Below are 22,746 nucleotides of genomic sequence, written 5' to 3'. Positions count from 1 at the left end.
GATACAAAGGAATTTATATACAAAACAGAAATAGACCCATAGACGTAGAAAACAAACTTATGGTTACCAAAGGGGAACAGGGGATAAATTAGGAGTTTGGGATTAACATATACATACTACTATATATAAAATAGTTAACCAACAAAGACCTACTGTATAGCACAGGAAACTATACTCAATATTTTGTAATAACCTATAAGGGAAAATAACCCGTAAGCTATATGAATAACTGAATCACTTTGCTGTACACCTGAAATGTACACAACATTGTGAATCAACTACACTTTAATTTAAAAACTTTACATACAGTACATACATTCACCAGTTCTTCAGGTATAATTTGATGAGTTTCACAAAGGTATACCATTCTTTAACCATCACTCGAATCAATGTATAGAACTTTCCCATCAACCCCAAAAGTCCCCTTGCGCCTCTTTTCATTGAGACCATACCCCCATCCCCTGTTCCCTCACAATCACATGCTTTCCGTAGTTATATATGTTCTAATACTACATACAAATTGAATGATACAGTAAGAGGTCATTGATCTCTGACTTCTTTCACTTAAAATAATGCTTTTGAGAGTCATCCATGATGTTGCATGTATCATTAGTTCATTCCTTTCTGTCACTGAGTAATATTCAGTGGTACAAATAAGCCACAGTATTATCTGTTCCCCAGTTGATGGATGTTTTGGATTTGGGGGAGTAGGTTTTGGATATTTTGAATGAAACTGTAATGTACATTGATGTACAAGTCAAAGTGGTTGTGCCATTTTGTCATTTTATATTTTTACCAGCAATGCATGACAGGTTTTTCTTTTTTCTTTACATCCTTGTCAGTACTTGGTATATTCAGTCTTTTAACTTATAGCAATTCTAGCAGGTTTATAGGAATATTTTATCTAGGTTTTAATTTGCTTTTATTGTGCAATTTAAAGCAAATTTTTTTTTTTTTGCGGTATGTGGGCCTGTCACTGTCGTGGCCTCTCCCGTTGCGGAGCACAGGCTCCGGACGCGCAGGCTCAGCGGCCATGGCTCACGGGCCCAGCCGCTCCGCGGCACGTGGGATCTTCCCGGACCGGAGTACGAACCCGTGTCCCCTGCATCGCCAGGCAGACTCTCAACCACTGCGCCACCAGGGAAGCCCAAAGCAACCTTTCATATGCTTATTTGCCATCTCTTTTTTTTTTTTTGATGAAGTGTCTGTTTGAAACTTACGTTCCTTTTTATTGGATTGTCTCTTCTTTTATTAAGTTGGAAAAGTTCTTCATATTTTTTAAATAGAAGTCTTTTTGTCAGGTACATGCTCTGTTAATATTTTCCTCTAGCCTGTGGCTTGATCCTTCTTCATTTTGTAGCAGTGTCTTTTGAATATCACGAATTTTTAGTATTGTAGAAGTCCAATTTATCAACTTTTTCTTTTATCATGCATTTTGTGCCCTGGTTAAGAAATCTTTGGGGCTTCCCTGGTGGCGCAGTGGTGGAGAGTCCGCCTGCCGATGCAGGGGACACGGGTTCGAGGCCCGGTCCGGGAAGATCCCACGTGCCGCGGAGCGGCTGGGCCCGTGAGCCATGGCTGCTGAGCCTGCGCGTCCGGAGCCTGTGCTCCGCAACGGGAGAGGCCACGACAGTGAGAGGCCCGTGTACCGCAAAAAAAAAAAAAAAAAATCTTTGCCTCACTTTAAATTTTTCTATGCTTTCTTCCAGAAGTTTTATAGTTTTAACCCTTACATTTATAATCCATTTTGAGTTAATTTTGGTTTGAGGCAAACATGAATATCCTATTTGTTTCAACGGCACTTGTTAAATAATTTATTATTATTTTTCTCATCATGCTCATGCTTTTCTCTTGTGGAATATGTGGAGTATATACATATTCCATATTATATATGTGTGTGTGTGTGTGTGTGTGTGTATAATTTTAAAGAAATGTACTAGTCTGCCCATTCTATCCCTTTTGTCATTTTGGTATGTCTCTCTAGCTTGAATTTTCCCTTGGCCTTGGGTCATATTTTTTTGCTTCTTTGCATGTCTGGTAATTTTCGATTGGATTTCAGATATTGTCAGTTTGATATTGTTGTTTACAGGATTTTCTTTTATTCCTTTAACTACTTTTGAGGTTTGCTCTGACATGTAGTCAAGTTACTTTGAAAAGGTTTGATTCTTTGGAGGCTTTCTTTTCAACTTTCTTAGGTGGGGCTGAAACAGTCTTTTGTCTGTGATTACTCTGTACCTATTACTGAGGCAGTACTCTTCTGAGGCCTCTGTTTGAAGTCCTGGTGGAAGGTCTTTCTACCCTGGCTAGTGGGAATGCTAAGTATTCCTGATCTTGCGTGAGCTCCAGGAATTGTTCCACCTCCTCCTTTCCAGGGGCCTTGGTAATTTCTTCAGTTCACCAATCCTTAGCCAGAGACTCAGAGGAACCCTCTGCATATCTACAGAGTGACTTTTCTCTTTTTTTTCTGAGGTACTGCCTGGCAAACTCTAGCCGCCTTTGCTTCTCAGACTTGAGGTTCTGTATTATTAACTCAGCAAGACTGCTGGATGGTTTTGGGGTTCCTTCTCCCTATGCTCTGGACTGGAAAGTCCAGGCAGTGAGCTGCAGCACAGAGTTCTCACCTTGTTTCTTTTCCTTTTTCTCTGACTTCCGGGTCTTAAAATAGTTGTTCTAGATATTTTTTCTACTTTTTGTGTTGGTTGGCTAAGATGAAAGGATAATTCTGGTAGTTCTCCTTAGACTCAGGGGATTTATTGATTCTGGGGGTTTGTGTTTTAGTTCTTTCTCCGCCAGTTACTAGCTGTTGGGTTTTAGCTAGGTGCTTAACCTTTCCTCTGTTAGTTTTCTCTAAAATGGAATAATTATCATCTGTACATTATAGGGTTGTTGTGAGGGTTAAGTGAGAAAAGAACATACTTGAAACAGTTCCTTGAACATATTGGAACTTGCTTTTATCATTATTTCCATACTAAACAAATCTTTTCTTGAATCCATAGATGCCGGCTTCCTAGAATAAGGCCATTCCTATAAAGGAAAAAAGAAGGTCTCAAGCCCAGAAATTCATCCTTGCTAAGGATACCCTTGACGAGACACCATTACCAGGATATCAGGACAGATCCTAAATGTGGTGGCCACTTCCTAAAAGCTGTTAAAAATGACCAAGTCCCAGGTGAGCTGTTTGGGTTTTTTCCCAGTTTGTTTTGCATTTTTGATTTTTGGTGTTTTATTAAAATGTATCCAATCAAAGAGAACAATATATATAGATACATTGTGGCTAGGAGGGACGTGCTTAGATTGGGAGATAGAATAAATGATCCAGAATAGCCAGTCAGGAAGGGAAACTCATCTGCGTGTCATAGGGTCCTGCAAGGTGCTGATAATTAGAACATTGCCACATAAGCAGCAGGATCCAGAAGTGGGTTGCCTACATTTCTCTGTTAATACTGGAAACCATCACAAAAGATAAAAATGTGTTGCAAGATTTACTTTGTATTTAAGAAGGAAGCACATTAATTCAGTAAAGGTTTCCTGGACATTTAAGTGTGAAGATGGGTCTTCCTGTTACTTTTTTTTCTCATCCAGACAGTGGACCCAGTGAAAAGTCATCTTCCTAAGGAAACGTGGGAGGTATGACAGGCACAGATAGAAAACTTTAAAAATCCCTTACCTATTAAAAAAAGATAATAGTAGGGCTTACATAAAGGTTACTGTGCAGATCATTGTGTTACTGTGTGTAAGATGCTTAGAACGATACATAGCACGCAGTGAAAGCTTTGTGTTTGCTTTTATTTTGAGTATTGTGATTTAATAGGTAGTCCAATTTCTAATAGGCAGTTCTGAGCGTAGCATACTTTTGTATATGAAAAACACTGCAGTGGCTACCAAGTGTCTGCAGGACATGTGCATTCTTGCTCCAAGACGTGTTCCTGACTGTCACCTGGGCATCTGTCCCTTTCAGCCTCTTCTCCTGTCCCTTTGAACTATATGCAGTTCTTTGAACTCAAATAGATCAGAAGGCATTTGATGGCAGGACCATGCTCTATTTCCTTTTTTTTTTTTTTTTTTTTTCCGGTACGCGGGCCTCTCACTGTTGTGGCCTCTCCCGCTGTGGAGCACAGGCTCTGGACGCGCAGGCCCAGTGGCCATGGCTCACGGGCCCAGCCGCTCCGCGGCATGTGGGATCCTCCTGGACCGGGGCACGAACCCGTGTCCCCTGCATCTGTAGGCGGACTCACAACCACTGCGCCACCAGGGAAGCCCTCTATTTCCTTTTTTAATGCAAAATGTATATATAGTAAGTAACATTAAATGCTTGTAAGGTGGGTTGCAGATTGTCTTTAGGGAGTTTAAAGTTTCAGTGACATTTTACATTGGGTAAGTGAATGAGTGAAGAAGTGAATGAAGAATGCACAAAGAAAGGAGAGCTTTAATGAATTTAGCCCACAGAATGTCAATCAAAACTAGGTACAGGGCTTCCCTGGTGGCGCAGTGGTTGAGAGTCCACCTGCCGATGCAGGGGACACGGGTTCGTGCCCCGGTCCGGGAAGATCCCACATGCCGCGGAGTGGCTGGGCCCGTGAGCCATGGCCGCTGAGCCTGTGCGTCCGGAACCTGTGCTCCACAACAGGAGAGGCTACAACAGTGAGAGGCCTGCGTACCACAAAAAAAAAACCTAGGTACAGAATGATATATGTTTATAAATTTTCATAGTAAAAATAGAATAATATCCTGTAGATCATTACTATTTTATTCCATTATATTAATTCCAGATTAAAAAGGATTATGTTACAACAGGGCTTATTGTCATTCAATGATGTGGCTGTGGATTTCACCTGGGAAGAGTGGCAGCTGCTAGACATTGTTCAGAAGAACCTCTACCGGGATGTGATGTTGGAAAATTATAGCAACCTAATGTCATTGGGTAAAGACAACTTTCCTAAATATCTCAGCGTAAGCCCATTTATTGCCTGTCTTTTTTCCATTGCTACAATTTATGTGTACTCTGATATCGTCAGTGATTTTGGACTTGGACTAGTATAGGTAGATAACAGAGCTTATTTTATTTAATATCATACAGTGACTGTACTTAATTTCATTTTCCAAGTAAAAAGTTTCAATTTTGCTGAGATTTAATCTATACATTCCCTGAAACAGAACTTTTCCTCACAGGACCCAATACTGCTCAGATTCTCTGTGATTACCCCCCTTGTCAGGTTATCAAGTTACGAAGCCAGAACCAGTGATGCACTTGGAGAAAGGAAAAGAAAAAGAAAAAGAAGTAGTAGAGAGGGAATTCCCAATTCAGTGTGGTCCAGGTGAGTGAAACCAATGCAGTGGGAGTTCGTGGAAGCAAAGTAACAGTTGGTCATTGTTGGCTTGGGAACTTTGTTATTTTAATATTTTTTTTAATTGAAGTATATTTAATTTACAATGTTATGTTAGTTTCAGATGTACAGCAGAGTGATTCAGTTATGTGTATATATATACTTTTTCAGATTCTTTTCCATTATAGGTTATTATAAGATATTGAATATAGATCCCTGTGCTATACAGTAGGTCCTTGTTGTTTGTGTATTTTATATATAGTAGTATGTATCTGTTAATCCCAAACTCCTAATTTATCCCTCCCCCCATTTTAATATTTTTTTCTCATAGTCTCTGAACCTTTAGAAGTGACTCTGAATGAAAAGAAGTCTTCAGTATGAATGTTGCCTGCTTCTCTTACTACCCTTCCATATATGGCTCTCTTTTGCTAGCCACCTAGGAGGAGACTAACCTCCTTGTATCTACCCTGGGTCAGATCTTTGCCTAGTTCATTTGGTCTCTCCTTTTTTGCTTAGTTGTTCTTTTACCGTAGCTCATTAGACACAACCAACCTCTTTTACCGTTTATCCATATTCATATACCTCTTCTATTTTGCTTTCAAATATTCATAGATTTGTTCCAATGTTTGATGACACCCATGTCCTTCAGTTCATTACTTATTACTGTTTCTTTTATTGGGTGCCTCAGACTTACATTGTGCACCTGCTGTATCACTTTCTCCATCTCTTTGGATATTGACTTGAGATTTCATCCCTCTCCATTTCATGATAATGGTAGTATTCATTGATTTTTTTTTTCTAGAAGTAATGTGTCAAGTTTATGATTGGCATTGGGAAGATAACGGGAAGGGTGGACCTGTGGAGAGAGATCATGAAAACAATGCATTGGGAAAAATATTTCCTTTGAGCAAAAACTTTGTTTCATTTACAGAAAGACCCCATAAATGTGTCTCAAGAGGAATAAGTTTGAAACAAAATTCAGACCCAAGTTTTCAGAGTAAAAGCTATGCAGAAATGAACTCTGATGAGTTAAATGGTTATGGGAAGTCATTTTTCCATACTCGACATGAAACCTCCCACCCTCGAGCCCAGTACTATGAACATAATTTATGTGTGAGGTCTTTCAGCACAGTAACAAATCTTAAAAGACATCACAGAATTCACACAGAAGGGAAACCTTATGAGTGCAGTGACTGTCCCAGATCCTTCAGGTATAAGTCAAAGCTCATAATACACCACAGAACCCATACAGGAGAGAAGCCATACAGATGCAGTGAATGTCAGAAAGGTTTCAGTACAAAATGTCATCTCACTCTGCACCAGAGAACTCATACAGGAGAGAAACCGTATGAATGTATCGAGTGTCAGAAATCCTTTAGAACAAAATATCATCTCATTCTACACCATAGGACTCATACAGGAGAGAAACCCTATGAATGCAAAGAATGTGGAAAAGCTTACAGGGAAAAGACGAAGCTCAGATTACATTACAGAACACATACAGGAGAGAAACCTTTTGAGTGTAGTGATTGTGGGAAAGGTTTTATGCAAGAGTCAAACCTGATTATCCATCAAATAATCCATACAGGAGAGAAACCCTATGGATGTAAAGAATGTGGAAAGGCCTTCTGTAGTAAGTCTCAGCTTGTTGTTCACCAGCGAAATCATATGGGAGAAAAATCCTATGAATGCAGGGAATGTGGAAAAGCCTTCAATAAAAACTTGCACCTCATAACACATCAGAAAATTCATATCAGAGAGAAACCTTATGAATGCAGTGAATGTGGAAAAGCTTTTGTACACACATCACAGCTCATTCTACATCAGAGAAATCATACAGCAAGAACACCCTATGAATGTGAGGGATGCGGGAAAGCTTTTAATAAAAAGTCACACTTCATAACCCATCAGAGAATTCATACGGGAGAGAAACCTTATGAATGCAGTGAATGTGGGAAGGCTTTTATAGACAAATCACAGCTTATTGTTCATAGAAGAACTCATACGGGAGAGAAACCTTATGAATGCAAGGAATGTGGGAAAGCCTTTAATAAAAAGTCATCCCTCATAACACATCAGAGAATTCATACGGGAGAGAAACCTTATGAATGCAGTGAATGTGGAAAAGCTTTTATAGACAAGTCCCATCTCATTGTCCATCAGAGAACTCATACAGGAGAGAGACCCTATGAATGCAGTGAATGTGGAAAAGCTTTCGTACGAAAGGCAATGCTCATTGTCCATCAGAGGACACATACAGGAGAGAAACCCTTTGTATGCCTTGAATGCCAGAAAGCCTTTAGCAGTATGGCAATGCTCAGTAGACATCAGTTGATTCATACAGGAGAGAAACCCCATGGATGCAGTGAATGTGGGAAGGCTTTCCGCCAAAAAAGCCATCTTATTATCCATCAACGATGCCATACTGGAGAGAAACCCTATGGATGCATTCCATGCGGTCAAATCTTCAACCAGAAGTCACAGCTCATTAGACATCAGAGACATCACACAGGAGAGAAACCATATCAGTGCACTCAATGTGGGAAAGACTTTTTTGAGAAATCATACCTCAGTGTCCATCAGAGAAGTCATGCCGGGCAGAAACCTTATCAACGTGGGGAGTGTGGGAAAACTTACTCTGTCAAGTTCTTTCTCCCTTCACGTGAGGAAATTCATACATGAAAACAATCCCAGGAGCACAGCACTGGGAAGACTTTAGTGATGCCAGATCTCCCTGAATACAAGAAAATTCACACGAGAGTCACCCTATGAATGCAGGGAAAGTTAGGGTACTTTTCCATTAATTTTGACCTTTGTAAGTTTCAAAACTTACCCAGAAGAGAAAACTTTTAAATGCAGTGAATATAGGAAAATTATCTACTACCAATGTAGGCTCATATTTCATGAGAAAAAAGGCAGTATGAATGAAAAGTTGAAATCTCTTCTTGAGAAGAGATCCCATTATACATTGCACAAAATGAAACCTTTGGGTACAACAAATGTTTTTGATAGGCTATCATAAAGTAGTTAGTTTTCACTGTGGAAAAAAACTCACAAATATTGTGAATTCTTGAGTAGCTTCCAAACAAATGAGTTTTCATACCAAGGAATACAGATGGCTGAAGACTTGTGATAAGGGATGCCTCTGGCATGAAGTCCAAACTTATCATGCATCAGATAATATTTTTTTAAGGAGAATTAGTAGAGTGTAATGGTGGGAAAGTTTATTTACATATAAACAACTTTATAATAAAAATTTTGATCCCATTACCATGTATTTATAGAAAATGTAACACAAAGTAGTCAGTTAGGAAGAGCAGATAACTTTAGCATGCCAAAGGACACTTTGTTTCATGTTATAATATATTGTATAGTCAAAGAAGTAAATTAAGAAAGGTCCCAGATGTATGTATTTGTTTTGTGTCTGAGTATTTTTGTAGAACATGTATATGATGATTTTCAGGTTTCACAAGGTAATGAAAGTTGTGTACCACGAAATTCTTGTTCCAGTTTGTATGTCTAATATCTACCAAAAATGCCAACATAGTGAAATATATAAATCACAAGGGAAATAATTCAGCTTAACATTAAACAATACTATAACACCATTTACACCTTTTTGGTTTTTGCTTTACTGTTACTGGTATTGTAAATGAATCCGGTACTTTTCAGCCCTTAGGAATGATACATTTTTTTAAAACAAATTATCTTCTGGTTGTCACTCAGAAAACAAAAAACAAACAAACAAAAAAAACCCCAAAAAAGCCCCATTACAAATATTGAGGTTTAAGAGTGATAAGTAATCACAACTCTTCTGTCCCCAAATGAGTTCTGAAAAACTGGAAGCAGCTGCTATTTTCAAAGAAATGAAGATTAAAATGTCACTTGTCGGGACTTCCTTGGTGACGCAGTGGTTGAGAGTCCGCCTGCCAATGCAGGGGACACGGGTTCGGGCCCTGGTCCAGGAAGATGCCACATGCCACGGAGCAACTGAGCCCGTGCACCACAACTACTGAGCCTGTGCTCTAGAGCCCGCGAGCCACAACTACTGAAGCCCGCGCGCATAGAGCCCGTGCTCTGCAACAAGAGAGGCCACCGCAGTGAGAAGCCCGCGCACCACAACAAAGAGTAGCCCCCGCTCACCGCAACTATAGAAAGCCCGCGTGCAGCAACGAAGACCCAATGCAGCCAAAAATAAATAAATTTTTTAAAAATGTCACTTGTCTTGGTGGTTGTGCTGAAATGGGGAATGAATATGGCTTAGATTTATAGCCAGACTTGCTTGCCACGGCTTTCCTCCATGAAAACCTAGTTTATTTGTTTCCTAGAGCTGCTGTAACAAAGTATACTATTAACTGAACGGGTTAAAACAGCAGAAATTTACTACTGTCTCAGTTCTGGAGGCCAGAAGTCCAAAGTCAGGGTGTCATCAGGGCCATGCTCCCTCTGAAAACTGTTGAAGATTCCTTCCTTACCTCTTCCTAGCTCCTGGTGATTTATGGGCAACTATTGGCTTTCCTTAGTCTGCAGCTGTATAACTGCAACCTCTGTCTTTGTCATCACATGGCATGCTCCCTGTGTGCCTCTGTGTCTCCACATGGCCAACTTCTAAGAACACCAGTTATTGGATTTGGAGCCCACCCTACTCCAGGAGGAGCTCATCTTAACTAAACTCCATCTATAACAACTCAATTTTCTGAGGTACTGGAGGTTAGGACTTCAACATACATCTTTTCGGTTGGGGGGAGTGGATACACGATTCATCCAAAACTAGTACAATTGACCCTTGAACATTGCAGGGGTTAGGGGCGCTGTCCCCCTATGCAGCTGGGAATCATTATATAACTTTTGACTCCCCCCAAACTTAACTACTAATAGCTTTCTATTGATTGGAAGCCTTACCAATAACAAACAGTCGATTAACACATATTTTATATATGTATTATATACTGTATTCTTACAATGAAGCTAGAGAAAAGAAAATGTTATTAAGAAAGTCATATAAGGGGGAGTTCCCTGGCGGTCCAGTGGTTAGGACTCGGAGCTTTCATTGCCTTTGGCCCAGGTTCAGTCCCTGGTCAGGGAACTAAGATCCTGCAAGCCACACAGAGCGGCCAAAAAGAAAAGTCATAGGGAAGAGAACATACGTTTAAAGTACTGCCCTGTATTTATCAATACCATAAGTTTACATCATCTGTTTACAAGCTGAATCATCTGTCAGTATCTACATCAGTATTATATGATACAAAACACTGTAGATATTATATGTATTACTAACACTAAGCATCAAAAATGAAAAAGTAATGTGAAAAAATTCATTTATTTACAGGTATAACAACTCATACATTGATAATGAAGAAGCAGCAGTAAGATTTTATCGTCTTGGGCACACTCTGTTGTTCAACTGTGTTTTCCCCTCACCTGTTATTTATCCTAGTGTTCATAGGCACACTTTTTTTTTTTTTTTTTTTTTTTTTTGGTGGGGCATATATCTAGGAGTGGATTTGTTGGGCCATAGAGTGATTTTCAAGACTTTAAAGTGGAAAATAAAAATATGCAAGAGTAGAAAGCTTCAAAAATTTTAAACATTTTGTTGATTTCACTGATTGCCTTTCCTCCCCACCCCCCCAGGAATATTTTTAATCAAATGTCATATAGTATAATTTCCTCCTTAAATACTTTAATATGTGTCTGTAACAGATAAGGATTTTTAAAAGACTATAGTCACAATTATACTCAACAAAATAGACAGTATTTCTTGAATATATTCGGGTTCTCCAGTAGTGTGTGTGTGTGTGATTTATTATAAGGTATTGGCTCACGTGATTATGGAAGCTGAGAATTTGGAGGTGGAAAGGGTGGGGAAGACTTCTTCCTGAGAGATTAGTACTTCTGTTAACTGTTCCTGAGAAACTCACCTCATCTAAAGAACAAAATATTGACAGCTTAACTTGCCCACATCTGCCAATTCAAGACCAGAGTAGCCCCAGAGGACCTTGAACAAGATATTGGGGACAACAGCCTTTCTGTAAGTTTATTTTGCTTGAAGAAGACCATTTGTTCTTGGATGTGGGCTATAAAGATGTTTCCGTGTTTGCGAGATCTACCATTAATTCTTATTCTATTGTAAAGAGAACATTTATTCAACTGCTAATAATCGGAGGAATCTTGTTGCATATTACAATTATCGGGGAGTTTTGTGAATACATACAGGCTCCTGGGACTTCCTTGGTAGCGCAGTGGTTAAGAATCCGCCTGCCAGGGCTTCCCTGGTGGCGCAGTGGTTGAGAGTCCGCCTGCCGATGCAGGCGACACGGGTTCGTGCCCTGGTCCGGGAAGATCCCACATGCCGCGGAGCGGCTGGGCCTGTGAGCCATGGCCGCTGAGCCTGCGCGTCCGGAGCCTGTGCTCCGCAATGCAGGGGACACGGCTTCGAGCCCTGGTCTGGGAAGATCCCACATGCCACGGAGCAACTAAACCCGTGAGCCACAACTACTGAGCCTGTGCTCTAGAGCCCGTGAGCCACAACTACTGAGCCCGTGTGCCACAACTACTGAAGCCTGCGCCCCAAGACCTCGTGCTCCGCAAGAGAAGTCACCGCAATGAGAAGCCCGTGCACCACAACGAAGAGTAGCCCCCGCTCGCCACAACTACAGAAAGCCCTCCTATAGCAATGGAGATCCAACACAGCCAAAAATAAAATAAATTTAAAAGAAAAATACAGGGCTTCCCTGGTGGCGCAGTGGTTGAGAGTCCGCCTGCCGATGCAGGGGACGCGGGTTCGTGCCCCGGTCCGGGAAGATCCCACATGCCGCGGAGCGGCTGGGCCCGTGAGCCATGGCCGCTGAGCCTGCGTGTCCGGAGCCTGTGCTCCGCAACGGGAGAGGCCACGACAGTGAGAGGCCCGCGTACCGCAAAAAAAAAAAAAAAAAATTGGCGCAGTGGTTAAAAATCCTCCTGCCAATGCAGGGGACACAGGTTCAAGACCTGGTCTGGGAGGATCCCACATGCCGCGGAGCAACTAAGCCTGTGTGCCACAACTACTGGGCCTGCACTCTAAAGCCCGCGAGCCACAACTGTTGAAGCCTGTGCACCTAGAGCCCGTGCTCCGCAACAAGAGAAGCCACCGCAATAAGCCTGCTCACCGCAGCGAAGAGTAGCCCCCGCTCGCCTCAACTAGAGAAAAAGCCCTCGCGCAGCAACGAAGACCCAATGTAGCCAAAAATAAATACATTTATTTAAAAAAAAACACAACAGGTTCCTGCATTAAGCATCAGACTTTATTAATCAGATGCCTTGATGCTGCAGTGACCTAACCCATATTTTATTTTTAATTGTTTAAGTTTTTTTATTGGAGGATAGTTAATTTACAATATTGTGGTCTAACCCAGATTTTAAAAAAAATACCTCCCCAAGCGATTCTGTTGGAACAGTATCAGTTGTAGATCCAACATTTGGGAAACAGTTATCTAGATGGTATTTGGAGCTGGGAGTGGCATGAGATGGGAATGTGAGGGGAAAAACACAGTTGAGCAATCCGCAGCGTCCCAAGATTATGAAACATTTACACAGATTTTCTTTTATCTTGTAGCAGTGGTAACAGGAGAGATCTCCAGTCTCTGGAATGTACGTTGTGGAATGAAGAGGACTTCCTGGATTAAAAACAAAACAAAAAGTTTCCTTGGATAACAGCAAGGTCCTACTGGGACACACAGGGAACTGTATTCAGTATCCTGTGATTAAACCATAAAGGAAAAGAAAAAAAAGTTCCTCATTCAGATGGTCTTAGAAATTCGCTCTAGAAACTCCCAGGGAAAATAATCTCTCACAAAAGTCCTCTCCCAATGAGGGTCAGAGAGCTGAGGATGAGGCGACTCCCATTTCCTTGCTTTCTGTTTTAGGCAGCCGCGAGGTGGAGCTCGATTTCTTTAGTTTTTCATTAGCGGTTGGTACAAACTGAACGATACCAAAGCCAGTCATGCCAGGATTGTTTACTGCTGCTGCTTTTTGACCCCTCAGCTCTGTCCCAATTATGTACTGATGCGATACAACCAGTTGCCTCTCATTGCTTAGAATTTCCTCGCATCTAGCTGGAAGGATGGCTGCCAAAAGCATTGTTTTAGGCGGATGAATTTCCACTCACTTCTGGCCATGAAGGAGAGGGGTGAATATCGAGTAGGAAGCTGGCAGTTTCTACCACATCCTACTCATTTGTCTACACAACATCCCTGTATACTCCTCTCCCCAAACAGAAGTAGCCGCATCCTTCCCAAGGGAGACAGCTCCAAAGTTTTATTTTGGAGTTTTAGACTCAATCAGGTCTAGAAATATTTGTGGCGAGCAGTCCATAAACTTTAAAAGAATCCTCAGAGACCCAATATACAATAGTGCAATGAGAATGGACATCCACAATGAAAACTTCCAGTGAAGAACAGAAAACTGGGGAGGATATAGCAGGCACTATTCTATTGCAACCAAGGCCAATGGGCAGGAATAGTAAGAGTTCTCTGTCCTGGCAGTCAATTTGGAAGCACTCGTTCTCCTATCTAGAGGATGTACACCATCCTTCATGACTCCTGGCTTTGCCTTCTTGTCTTTATTAGTTGTTCCTTGTTTTCTATGGTCACATCTTAGTTGGGCTTTGAAGAGTATACATTTCTTGGGAATTAAAAGGCATTTCTAGGAGTCAAGAATGCAAATGAGATGGGTAAACTTCTTTGCACTAAAAATGCAAAAACTTTAGGGGTGACATGAGGGGAAGGGAGAAAAAAGGATGACTGAGTAAAAACAGTGGAGTGGGTGAAGGACTTTTGATAACAAGACTAGCTAATATTCATTTTGAGTTCTGTCTTTTGCCAACTCATCAGGAGTGTGTTATATGATGAAGGGCAATTTGTGAGTGATTATTTGCAGAAAGCAAGGGAAAGGCTGAGTGCTGTTGTAAACTGATTTATTTCAAAACAAAGTCATCAGGCAACAAGGGTACTTTACTTGAAGCCGAGATTTAAAACCAGAGGTGTTCATAAAAAGGTAAAGCACGTGGAAATTTGTATTTTGCTTTTTAAAAACTTTTAATTTTATTTTATTTTTATTTTTGGCCGCACCACGCAGCATGTGAGATCTTAGTTCCTGGACCAGGGATCAGACCCACACCCCCTGCAATGGAAGTGCAGAGTCTTAACCACTGGACTGCCAGGGAGGTCCCTGGGAATTTGTAAAAATTGGTTGCCAAGGGGAGGGGTTTGGGGCGGGGGAGGGAAGGATTGGGAGCTTGGTGCTAGCAGATGCAAACTAGTATATATGGAATGGATAAACCACAAGGTCCTACTGTATAGCACAGGGAAATATATTCAATATCCTGTGATAAACCAGAATGGAAAAGAATATGAAAAAGAATATATATGTGTATAACTGAGTCACTTTTGTGTACAGCAGAAATTAACACAACATTGTAAATCAACTATACTTTAATAAAAAAGTAAAATAACATAAGTGTGGTTTTGATGATATTATTCAGACCTTATTTAGACTAACCTAGTACTAACCTAACCCATCTCCAAAATGCTTGTAAAGTAAACCATAAATGCTGTCTTGGTTTAAGCCATTGTTAGGTGTAATTGTAAATTGCAAATTACTGATAACTGAAAGCACCCTAATCGATAGAAGACCTTGGGAATAATGTTTTTAGGACTGTCCTTACCTCTGTCTCTATTTCCCCATGTTCCCCCATATCACCGTGATACCCTTGGATGATACTTTCTTAAAATTTCAAAAAGACTGCCATCTCTTTGGTCTAGAAGCCTACTAATGAGCTTCCACAGGAGCAGAGGATTATGGCATTAATCTTGGTAGTGGTGAGTGCATGGTGACTGTTCTGTCTTATGCCACTGTCAGCTTCTCCGCCTCCCACCTGTGGGAGCACTCTGTGTTTCTGGTTCTTGTCTCTCTCATCTTCATCTCTGCCTTTCATTATTATCTATGATTCTTCTCAGCTCAGTCCTTGCCTCTCTCTTTATCCCAATTCCTTGAGAGAGAAGGGACCTGGCTACCCAGATTCTTTGACTCTTGATGTTGAGAGGGTTGAACTTCTGCATCCCACAGAGGATGGAGCTTGAGAACAAGAGTCAAGTGCTTGAGTCTCTAAAAGGACCCAGTCTACTCCCCAAATGCTCTTAAAACAAGTACCATATTGGTGTATTCTCGGGCCCATTGAGAAGCAGAAAGAGCCCTAGTTTTCTCTTACCCAACTGGTTTCAGTTCCCTTCCCCTGTTCCTTTGGTGTATCATTTTTTTTGGAGGGTGGGGCGTTCACCACCCATGGCTTGCAGAATCTTTCCCAACCAGGGGTTGATCGAACCCGGGGCCCCTGCTGTGAAAGCGCTGAGTCCTAACCATTGGACCGACAGGGAATTCCCTGGTATATCTTGTATGAAGACCTTTAGAACCAGAGTCACTCTCCTCAGGAGACCAGGCCTTCGAACTGTCCAGAGCAAGGACCACAGTTGGTGCAAAGTCCAGGTGAAAAAACATATCCCTGGGGGCTGTGGAGCTAGACAAGGGCACGCTCAGTAGAATGGTGGGGACAAAAGACTCTTTGGAGAGAGTCATAGACAACTATGAGGTGAAGAAATGAATACTGCAAACATACACAACTCTTTTGGGATGTTTGGCTGTGGACAAGAACCAAGGAACTGGTTGGAAATTAAGGAAGAATGTGGAGTGGAAGGGTAAACTTAAAAAGAAAAAAAAAAAAGAGGTTCTAGACCTTATTGGGTGCTGTTGGGAATGACGGAAGGGATGGGAAAGATTTGATGCTGCAGGAGAGAGAGCAGATAAGTGAAAGAGAGAAGTTCTTGAGAAAATGAGATGAGTGGGATTCAGAGGACAAGTAGGACAGGTCTTGGGCAGGGATACTTGTTTTCTGATCGTGGAGGTGAAGACAGAGAACAGTGGTGCAGTGGTGCAGGTGCATCTTGCTTCTCCATTCATCCACTGATGGACCTTTGGTTGTTTCCACCTTCTGGCTATTGTGAGGAGTGATACTATGAACATCTGTGCACACATTTTCGTTGGAGTGCCTGTTTTCTCTACGCACCGTTTGCCCAGTGTGTCCTCTTGGAGGACAAGAAATTTCTCTCCTTCAGCTAAGTAATCTGCCTGGGAGGTGTCTTGCATATTAGCAATTGTGGGAGCATCTGTGATACTGTAAGGACAGTAAGGAATATACATTTGGTCCTCATCCCTGTCCCTGTCACAGAGCTCCCCAAGCCCTTGGAGTTCCCTGGCGGGAGAAGAGCAATAAATGTGCCTTTTGTTCTGTTAACGAGGAGGTTTCTGAAGGGCACCTAAGGATGCGGCGATGGCCACCAGAGGAACCAACCCTATGAGTAAAGGGTTGGAACTTTCAGCCCCACCGCTGGACCTATGAGTGGCTGGAGAATGAGTTCCATCAATCCCCATCAATGGCCAATGGTTTAATCAATCTTGCCTATGTGATGAAGCCTCTGTGAAAACTCAAAAGGACTGGGTTTGGAGAGCTTCCAGGTTGGGGAAAACCCAGAAGACTTCACGTGCCACCATGGCGAGCCCTAAACTGCACGGGTACTGTTAAAAAGGAGACAGCTGGGGCTTCCCTGGTTAAGAACCTGCCTGCCAATGCAGGGGACACGGGTTCGAGCCCTGGTCGGGGAAGATCCCACATGCCGCGGAGCAACTAAGCCCGCGTGCCACAACTACTGAAGCCCGTGAGCCTAGAGCCTATGCTCCACAGCAAGAGAAGCCACCACAATGAGAAGCCCACGCACCCCAACGAAGAATAGCCCCTGCTCGCCGCAAGTAAAGAAAGCCCGCGCACAGCAACGAAGACCCAACACAGCCAAAATAAATAGATTTAGTAAAGAAAAAAAAGGAGACAGCTGGCCCCAAATGGAGTCACTTGTGCCAGCAAACCAAGACTTAATACCTAACCTAACTGCAGTTTCAACTCTCCCCCCACCCCTTCCCACAGAAATGTGACCTTTAACCAGCCAACCTGGAATTTCCTTCCTAGTACCAGGAGGTAATCCACTGATAGACCCCTTGCTTTCCCCTTATGGGGGGTGACCTTGCCTGAAACAATGCATTCGCTGTTAATCATCCCCACCTTCCACCCCTACCTCTACCTTTACAAACCTTTCCTTTTCTTCAGCTCAGTGAAGTTCCTTCCCATTTGCTCGATGGGATGCTGCCTGGTTCATGAATTGATCAATAAAGCCAATTTGATCTTTAAACTACTCAGTTGAATTTTTGTTGTTTAACAGTACAGAAGGTCCTTTCTTCAGGACCTCGCCCTATGTGTCTCTGGCTGTTGATTCATAGCCTTTAATATCCTTTGTAATAACCCAGTAATGCAGTGAGTAAATGGGTTTCCTGAGTTCTGTGAGCCACTCTAGCAAATTAATCACACCCAAAAAGGAGATGTCACAGGAACCTCTGACTTATAGTTGGTCAGTCAGAAGCCCAGATGACAACCTGGACTTGTGATTGGCATCTGAGTTGGAGGAGAGAGCAGTCTTGTGGGACTGAGCCCTTAACCTGTGGAATCTGATGTGATCTCTGGGCAGAGTGTCCGAATTGAATTGCAGTGATGCCCAAAACTTGGCCTCTGTGCACGGGTGCCGAATTGAATCTCGGAGACAAAGTTTTGGGTGAACTAGGAAAGGATAGCTTGGGACTTCCTTGGTGGTGCAGTGGTTAAGACTCCGCACTTCCAGTGCAGGGGGCACAGGTCTGATCCCTGGTTGGGGAAGTTCTGCATGCCACGGGGTGTGGCCAAAAAATAAAAAATTATTAAAAAAAAAAAAAAAAAAGAACAGCTTTATTGCTTTGCCAGGCAAAGGGGGACACAGTGGGCTTGTGCCCTGAAAAACTGTGGGACCCAACCTGGGGGGATTTGGGCAGGAGTTTTATAGCAATGGTTCAAGGGCAGGGTTGCTGATAAAGATCAGGCCTGCACTCCTTTAATCTGGCCTCAGGAACTCAGGGAAGGTCACGGAGGCTGGAGTCTATTCCCTACAAACAAGAAACGGGGTACACAGAAAGGCTTCCATGTCCAGGAGCCCCACAGGGTCCTGCTTGGTTTCACTAGGACACCCAGCTGGTGTTGGAGAATTGCTTGCTTTGGGAAGAAATCCATATATTGGAATTAGGGTCAGAATCAAACCATCACACCTCCCAAAAGCCCCTTCCCACTTTCTTCCTCGTTGACCAAACCCTTTTTCATGGCAGCTATGCATCCCTCCCAGAGTCTAAATCTCCAGTGGAGGAACTAGATTGTACATTTAATTTAATTTTAATCCATTTACATCTAATAGCTGCATGTAGCTAGTGGCCATGGGCTCAGCCAGCGTGACTGAGGGCTGCCCGCTCTTCTCTCCCATCACATCTGAGCTGATTAAGGCTGTTCTGGGTCCAGTTTGCCTGTGTGTTCTGGCCAGAGAGCCGGCTCACAGGCCCCAGGGAACATGAAGGAATAAGCATCCTCACACTCTCCTGTTTGTCTTCGTATTCCCAGTTTTCTCCCTGCTTTCAACAACTGTGTTTGTGATATAGCCATTAACATTTCCTGATCACCTTTAAAACCTCCAAGAGGGACATCCCTGGTGGTCCAGTGGTTAGGACTCCTAGCTTCCACTGCACGGGGTGCAGGTTTGATCCCTGGTCGGGGAACTAAGGTCCCGCATTCTGTGTGGTGTGGCCAAAAAAAAAAAAAAAAAAAAAAAAAAAAAAAAAATCAGGGGTCAGCAATTTAAAAAAAAAAACAAAAACCTCCAAGAGACCTGTATGTCCTCAGCCCAGAAGTGCAGAGGGTCACAGGACATCAGGAACATGGAGGTAAGTGAATTGGATATTTAGATTCCAAGGAGGTTCCAGCGCACCCCCAAAAGGCACTAACACAGGCATTGTGGCAGCATATCCTTGGCTGTTTGGAAACCAGGGGTGATCCCTCCCAGTTCCTGTTATTCAGGCAGCCCCAGATCTACATCCCCTTCTGGTCCCTCAGCTCTGCTCCTTCGGAAGACACTAAAGCTTGGGAAACTTTGCCCAGGTCAGAAAATAATCCATGAGGGGTAAAGAACTGAGAACTTCAGCTCTCAGGTGACTAAGAGGGAGTCCCGGGGACCCAGACTCCCAGCACTGAGGGCTTCCTCTCTTTGAGCCTCTGTCTTCTCACTTGTAAATTGGGTCTATTAACGATCCTTCCTGTGCAAGATTGTCCGCACAACGAAAAGAGACACTGTGTATTCGCACCACGAAATGCTCCTCTATGGGAATGAGAAGGAGCAAATCATAACATGCACAACTGTGGCTGAATCTCACAGACATAACATAGAGGCAAAGAAGCCAGGCACAAACGAGGATGCACTGTCCGATTCCATTTACGTGACGTAGAGTGAGGATGCTGTTTATCCCCAAGTGTGTGTGTAGGATGTCTGGAAGGGGGCAGTGGGGTCATTCTGCTTCTTGATCTGGGTGCTTGTTATTCAGGTGTCTTAACATCGTGAATATTGATTGATGGGACATTTATGATATGTGCAATGGTTTGGGTGTATATTACATTCCAGTGAAAATTTTACTGAGAGAGAAACAGGAGGGAGGGATATAGAGAGGTGAGCGATGGAGAGACAAGAGAAGGAGGGAGGGAGAGGAGATGGAGGGAAGGAGAAAGGAAGAGAGAGAAAAAAAGGGAGGAGAGATCAGAGGGATAGAGAAACAAGGAAGGCAGGAAGGAACACTTTCCTGGAACAGCGAAGGTAAAGAAAGGGCGAGTCTTAGAATCTTCTGCAGCTGAACGGACGACGTGGGGTGAGCTGATACAGGGGTCAGCAGAGTCAGTGGAAATCATTTCTTATCCTTCCCCCGCACCCCCATCCCCACATCTGGAGGCTGGGAGAAACAGCAGCACCACAGACAGAAATAGCCGGATTCCAAGCACAGTCGTCAGTGACCTGAAGCAGCTGGACAGTGCCTGAGCCAGAGAGGCCGCCATTGACAAGTGCCCTCTGTGGTCAATACTCTTTCCATGGGCTGGAGCTGGCCTCGGTCTCCCAAGCCTCAGAGTAGCCAGGGCCCATGATTCCTGGGACCCTGACATGATGGAGGCCCCAAGTCTGTCCCACCCATCCCCAACCCGTATATCAGAGGGTGTTGAGACGGCTCGTGCTAGCTCACAGACACCTGTTAACATTTCAGGATTTTTTTTTGTTTATTGAAGGATAGTTGATTATAATACTTGCCTCAAATGGTTTTCAAGGGAGTTAAATAAGAGTCGGCATGAAATAGGAGCCTGGGGGGGAAAATATCACTTCAGAACCATTGGGGGCTTTTTTTTTTTGACCGTGCCATATGGGGCTTGTGGGATCTCAGTTCCCTGACCAGGGATTGAACCCACGCCAAGGCGGTGAAAGCTGGAATCCTAACCATTAGGCCACCAGGGAACTCCGTGGGGCATATGTTTAAGTCATTTGCGGGGTCCTGAGCTCACTGAGTCAGAATATATGGGAGTGGGACCCAGAAATCTCTATTTTTAGCAAATGCACACAGCTGATTCGGATGCACTGGTGCCCCCAGACCCTTTCGCAGGAGGCTTGGATAGGTGATAAGAGCAGATAGTGGAGGAGGTTTCTGGCTGTGTGCCCTTGGGCACCTTCCCTCGATGGGTCTGGTCCCCAGGTCAGAGCTGAGGTCGCCGGGGAAGGTCAAGGATCCCCCTGTTGCCGCCTGAGTCAGTCATACAGACCCTCAGCTGCTGCTGGTTCAGGAACAGCTAAAACTCACCTCAAATTCCAGTGTGCTGGACAGACCCTCTCGCTTAACCTGAAGGGCTACCCTGTGAGGGACAACTTGAGATGTTCCCATTTTACAGATGAGGAAACAGAGGCTCAGGGGAATCAATAACACGCAAGTAACCGGCTCCTACCTGGGGGCCCCAGCCCATCCCTCCGGCCCCCCATCATCCTCTCCTCCATCTTCTGACTCAGACTGTTGCGTCTCTCCCTCAAGAGGCTATTCAGGCCCTGGTCTGTTGTGGAGGCGGACCCAGGACTCAACGTGGACAACGGGAACTTTGGGAAGGGAGCCAGGGGTAGGGGTACAGAGCCAAAGCCATATGTGCAAGAGTAACATGCGCCTCGAAAATTTTTCTGTCAGAGCTCTGAAGGTGATGGACCCGAGGGCCCAGGGCCCAGGCATCTTCCACAACACACAGGGGTCCAGGCCCCCAGCCCCTCCCCCCTCACACCCAGGGGTCCAGCCCCCAGCCTCCTCTTTCCCCAGTGACCTACTTACCTGGCTCTGCTGACTCCATGCTGTATCACTGGCCAGGAAACAGCTCTTCCCAGGCCTCAGTTTCCCTCTTTGGAACATGGGACTCCTCTCTTGCTTCCCTGGCAGAGGATAGAGCTGCTGAAAAGGAAGTCCTTCTCTGGCTCTTTCTGTCTCTGTTCCCCTCTGGGGAGAAGGGTAGGAGCAGAGGAAGCGGGGTGGCGGTGTCTTCAGCTGGAGGGATGGGGTTACAGCCAGACAGGGCTGTCCCTCTACCTCCTGGCCCTGCAGGTCCCCCAGCTTCTTCCCAGAGGCAGGTGGATATACAATCATCACCTCCCTCCCTCCCACCCAGGATTTCGGCAGACTTTGGAGACCTAGGTGTTTCCCAGAACATGGATGTTTGGGAGGAATGGCCCTGTGTAACCAGCTGCAGCCTGTCCAGGGCTCTGCCAAGAGTGCTGGGACACAAGCCCTGGAATTCCTGGAAGTCCAGAGGCAATTTGCTTCCAGATTTGGGATCTTTGCTCTTCCTGGGAAGCCTTACCTAGGGTCCCATGTCCCTGGGAACTCCCCATCCTATCCCTCTCTGCTGCTGGGTAGTTGGTAGGGGAGGGGGGTAGAATCCCAGCTCTGGTCTTTCTCCCTCCCCGCTCTTCCCATCCTCCCCTCTCTCTCCCTCCCCCATCCTCCTTCTTTCCCTCCTTCCCTCCCCTCCCCCCTTTTCCTCCTCCTCTTCCTCTTTCCTGTCTCCATCGACCATTCTGACTCTCCATCCCAATCTCATTCATTCACCACGTATTTATCTATTGAGCACCTACTGTGTACCAGGCAGGGGTCCAGACCCCAAGGAAACAGAGTCACCAACAGCACAGGCAAAGGCTGCTGCCTGTGTGGAGCTTGCATTCTAACAAGGGAGACACATATTATACAAAGAGAATCAACGGGAATGTAGGAAGGTGACAGATGCTGTGGGGAAAAAACAGTTAGAGGGTAGAGAGGGTCAGGAGTCCCAGGGTGGGGCCGGTTTCCACGTTAAGCAGGGTGGTCAGGTAAGCCAGCCTCCCTCTTTCCTCCACCCCTCCCTCCCATCTTCCCTCCTCCCCTTCCCCCTCCCCCT

At 44.0% G+C, this 22,746-nt stretch overlaps 1 protein-coding gene across 1 annotated transcript in view; it reads left to right on the top strand.

The window, feature by feature from the left end:
* The first annotated feature begins 4,782 nt into the window (after window positions 1-4,782).
* LOC103073884 (zinc finger protein 420-like) overlaps window positions 4,783-22,746 on the top strand; it is a 19,812-nt gene continuing 1,848 nt past the window's right edge. Inside the window, exons 1-4 of the mRNA XM_007463461.1 lie at window positions 4,783-4,921; window positions 5,214-5,315; window positions 6,829-7,598; window positions 7,674-7,782. Coding sequence (XP_007463523.1) covers window positions 4,783-4,921; window positions 5,214-5,315; window positions 6,829-7,598; window positions 7,674-7,782 — 1,120 coding nt within the window. The remainder of the gene's footprint in view (window positions 4,922-5,213; window positions 5,316-6,828; window positions 7,599-7,673; window positions 7,783-22,746) is intronic.

The sequence above is a fragment of the Lipotes vexillifer genome, unplaced genomic scaffold (genome assembly GCF_000442215.2).
Source record: "Lipotes vexillifer unplaced genomic scaffold, Lipotes_vexillifer_v1.1 scaffold802, whole genome shotgun sequence".
Taxonomy (NCBI): Eukaryota; Metazoa; Chordata; class Mammalia; order Artiodactyla; family Lipotidae; genus Lipotes; species Lipotes vexillifer.
This window is presented reverse-complemented; position numbering and strand designations above follow the sequence as displayed.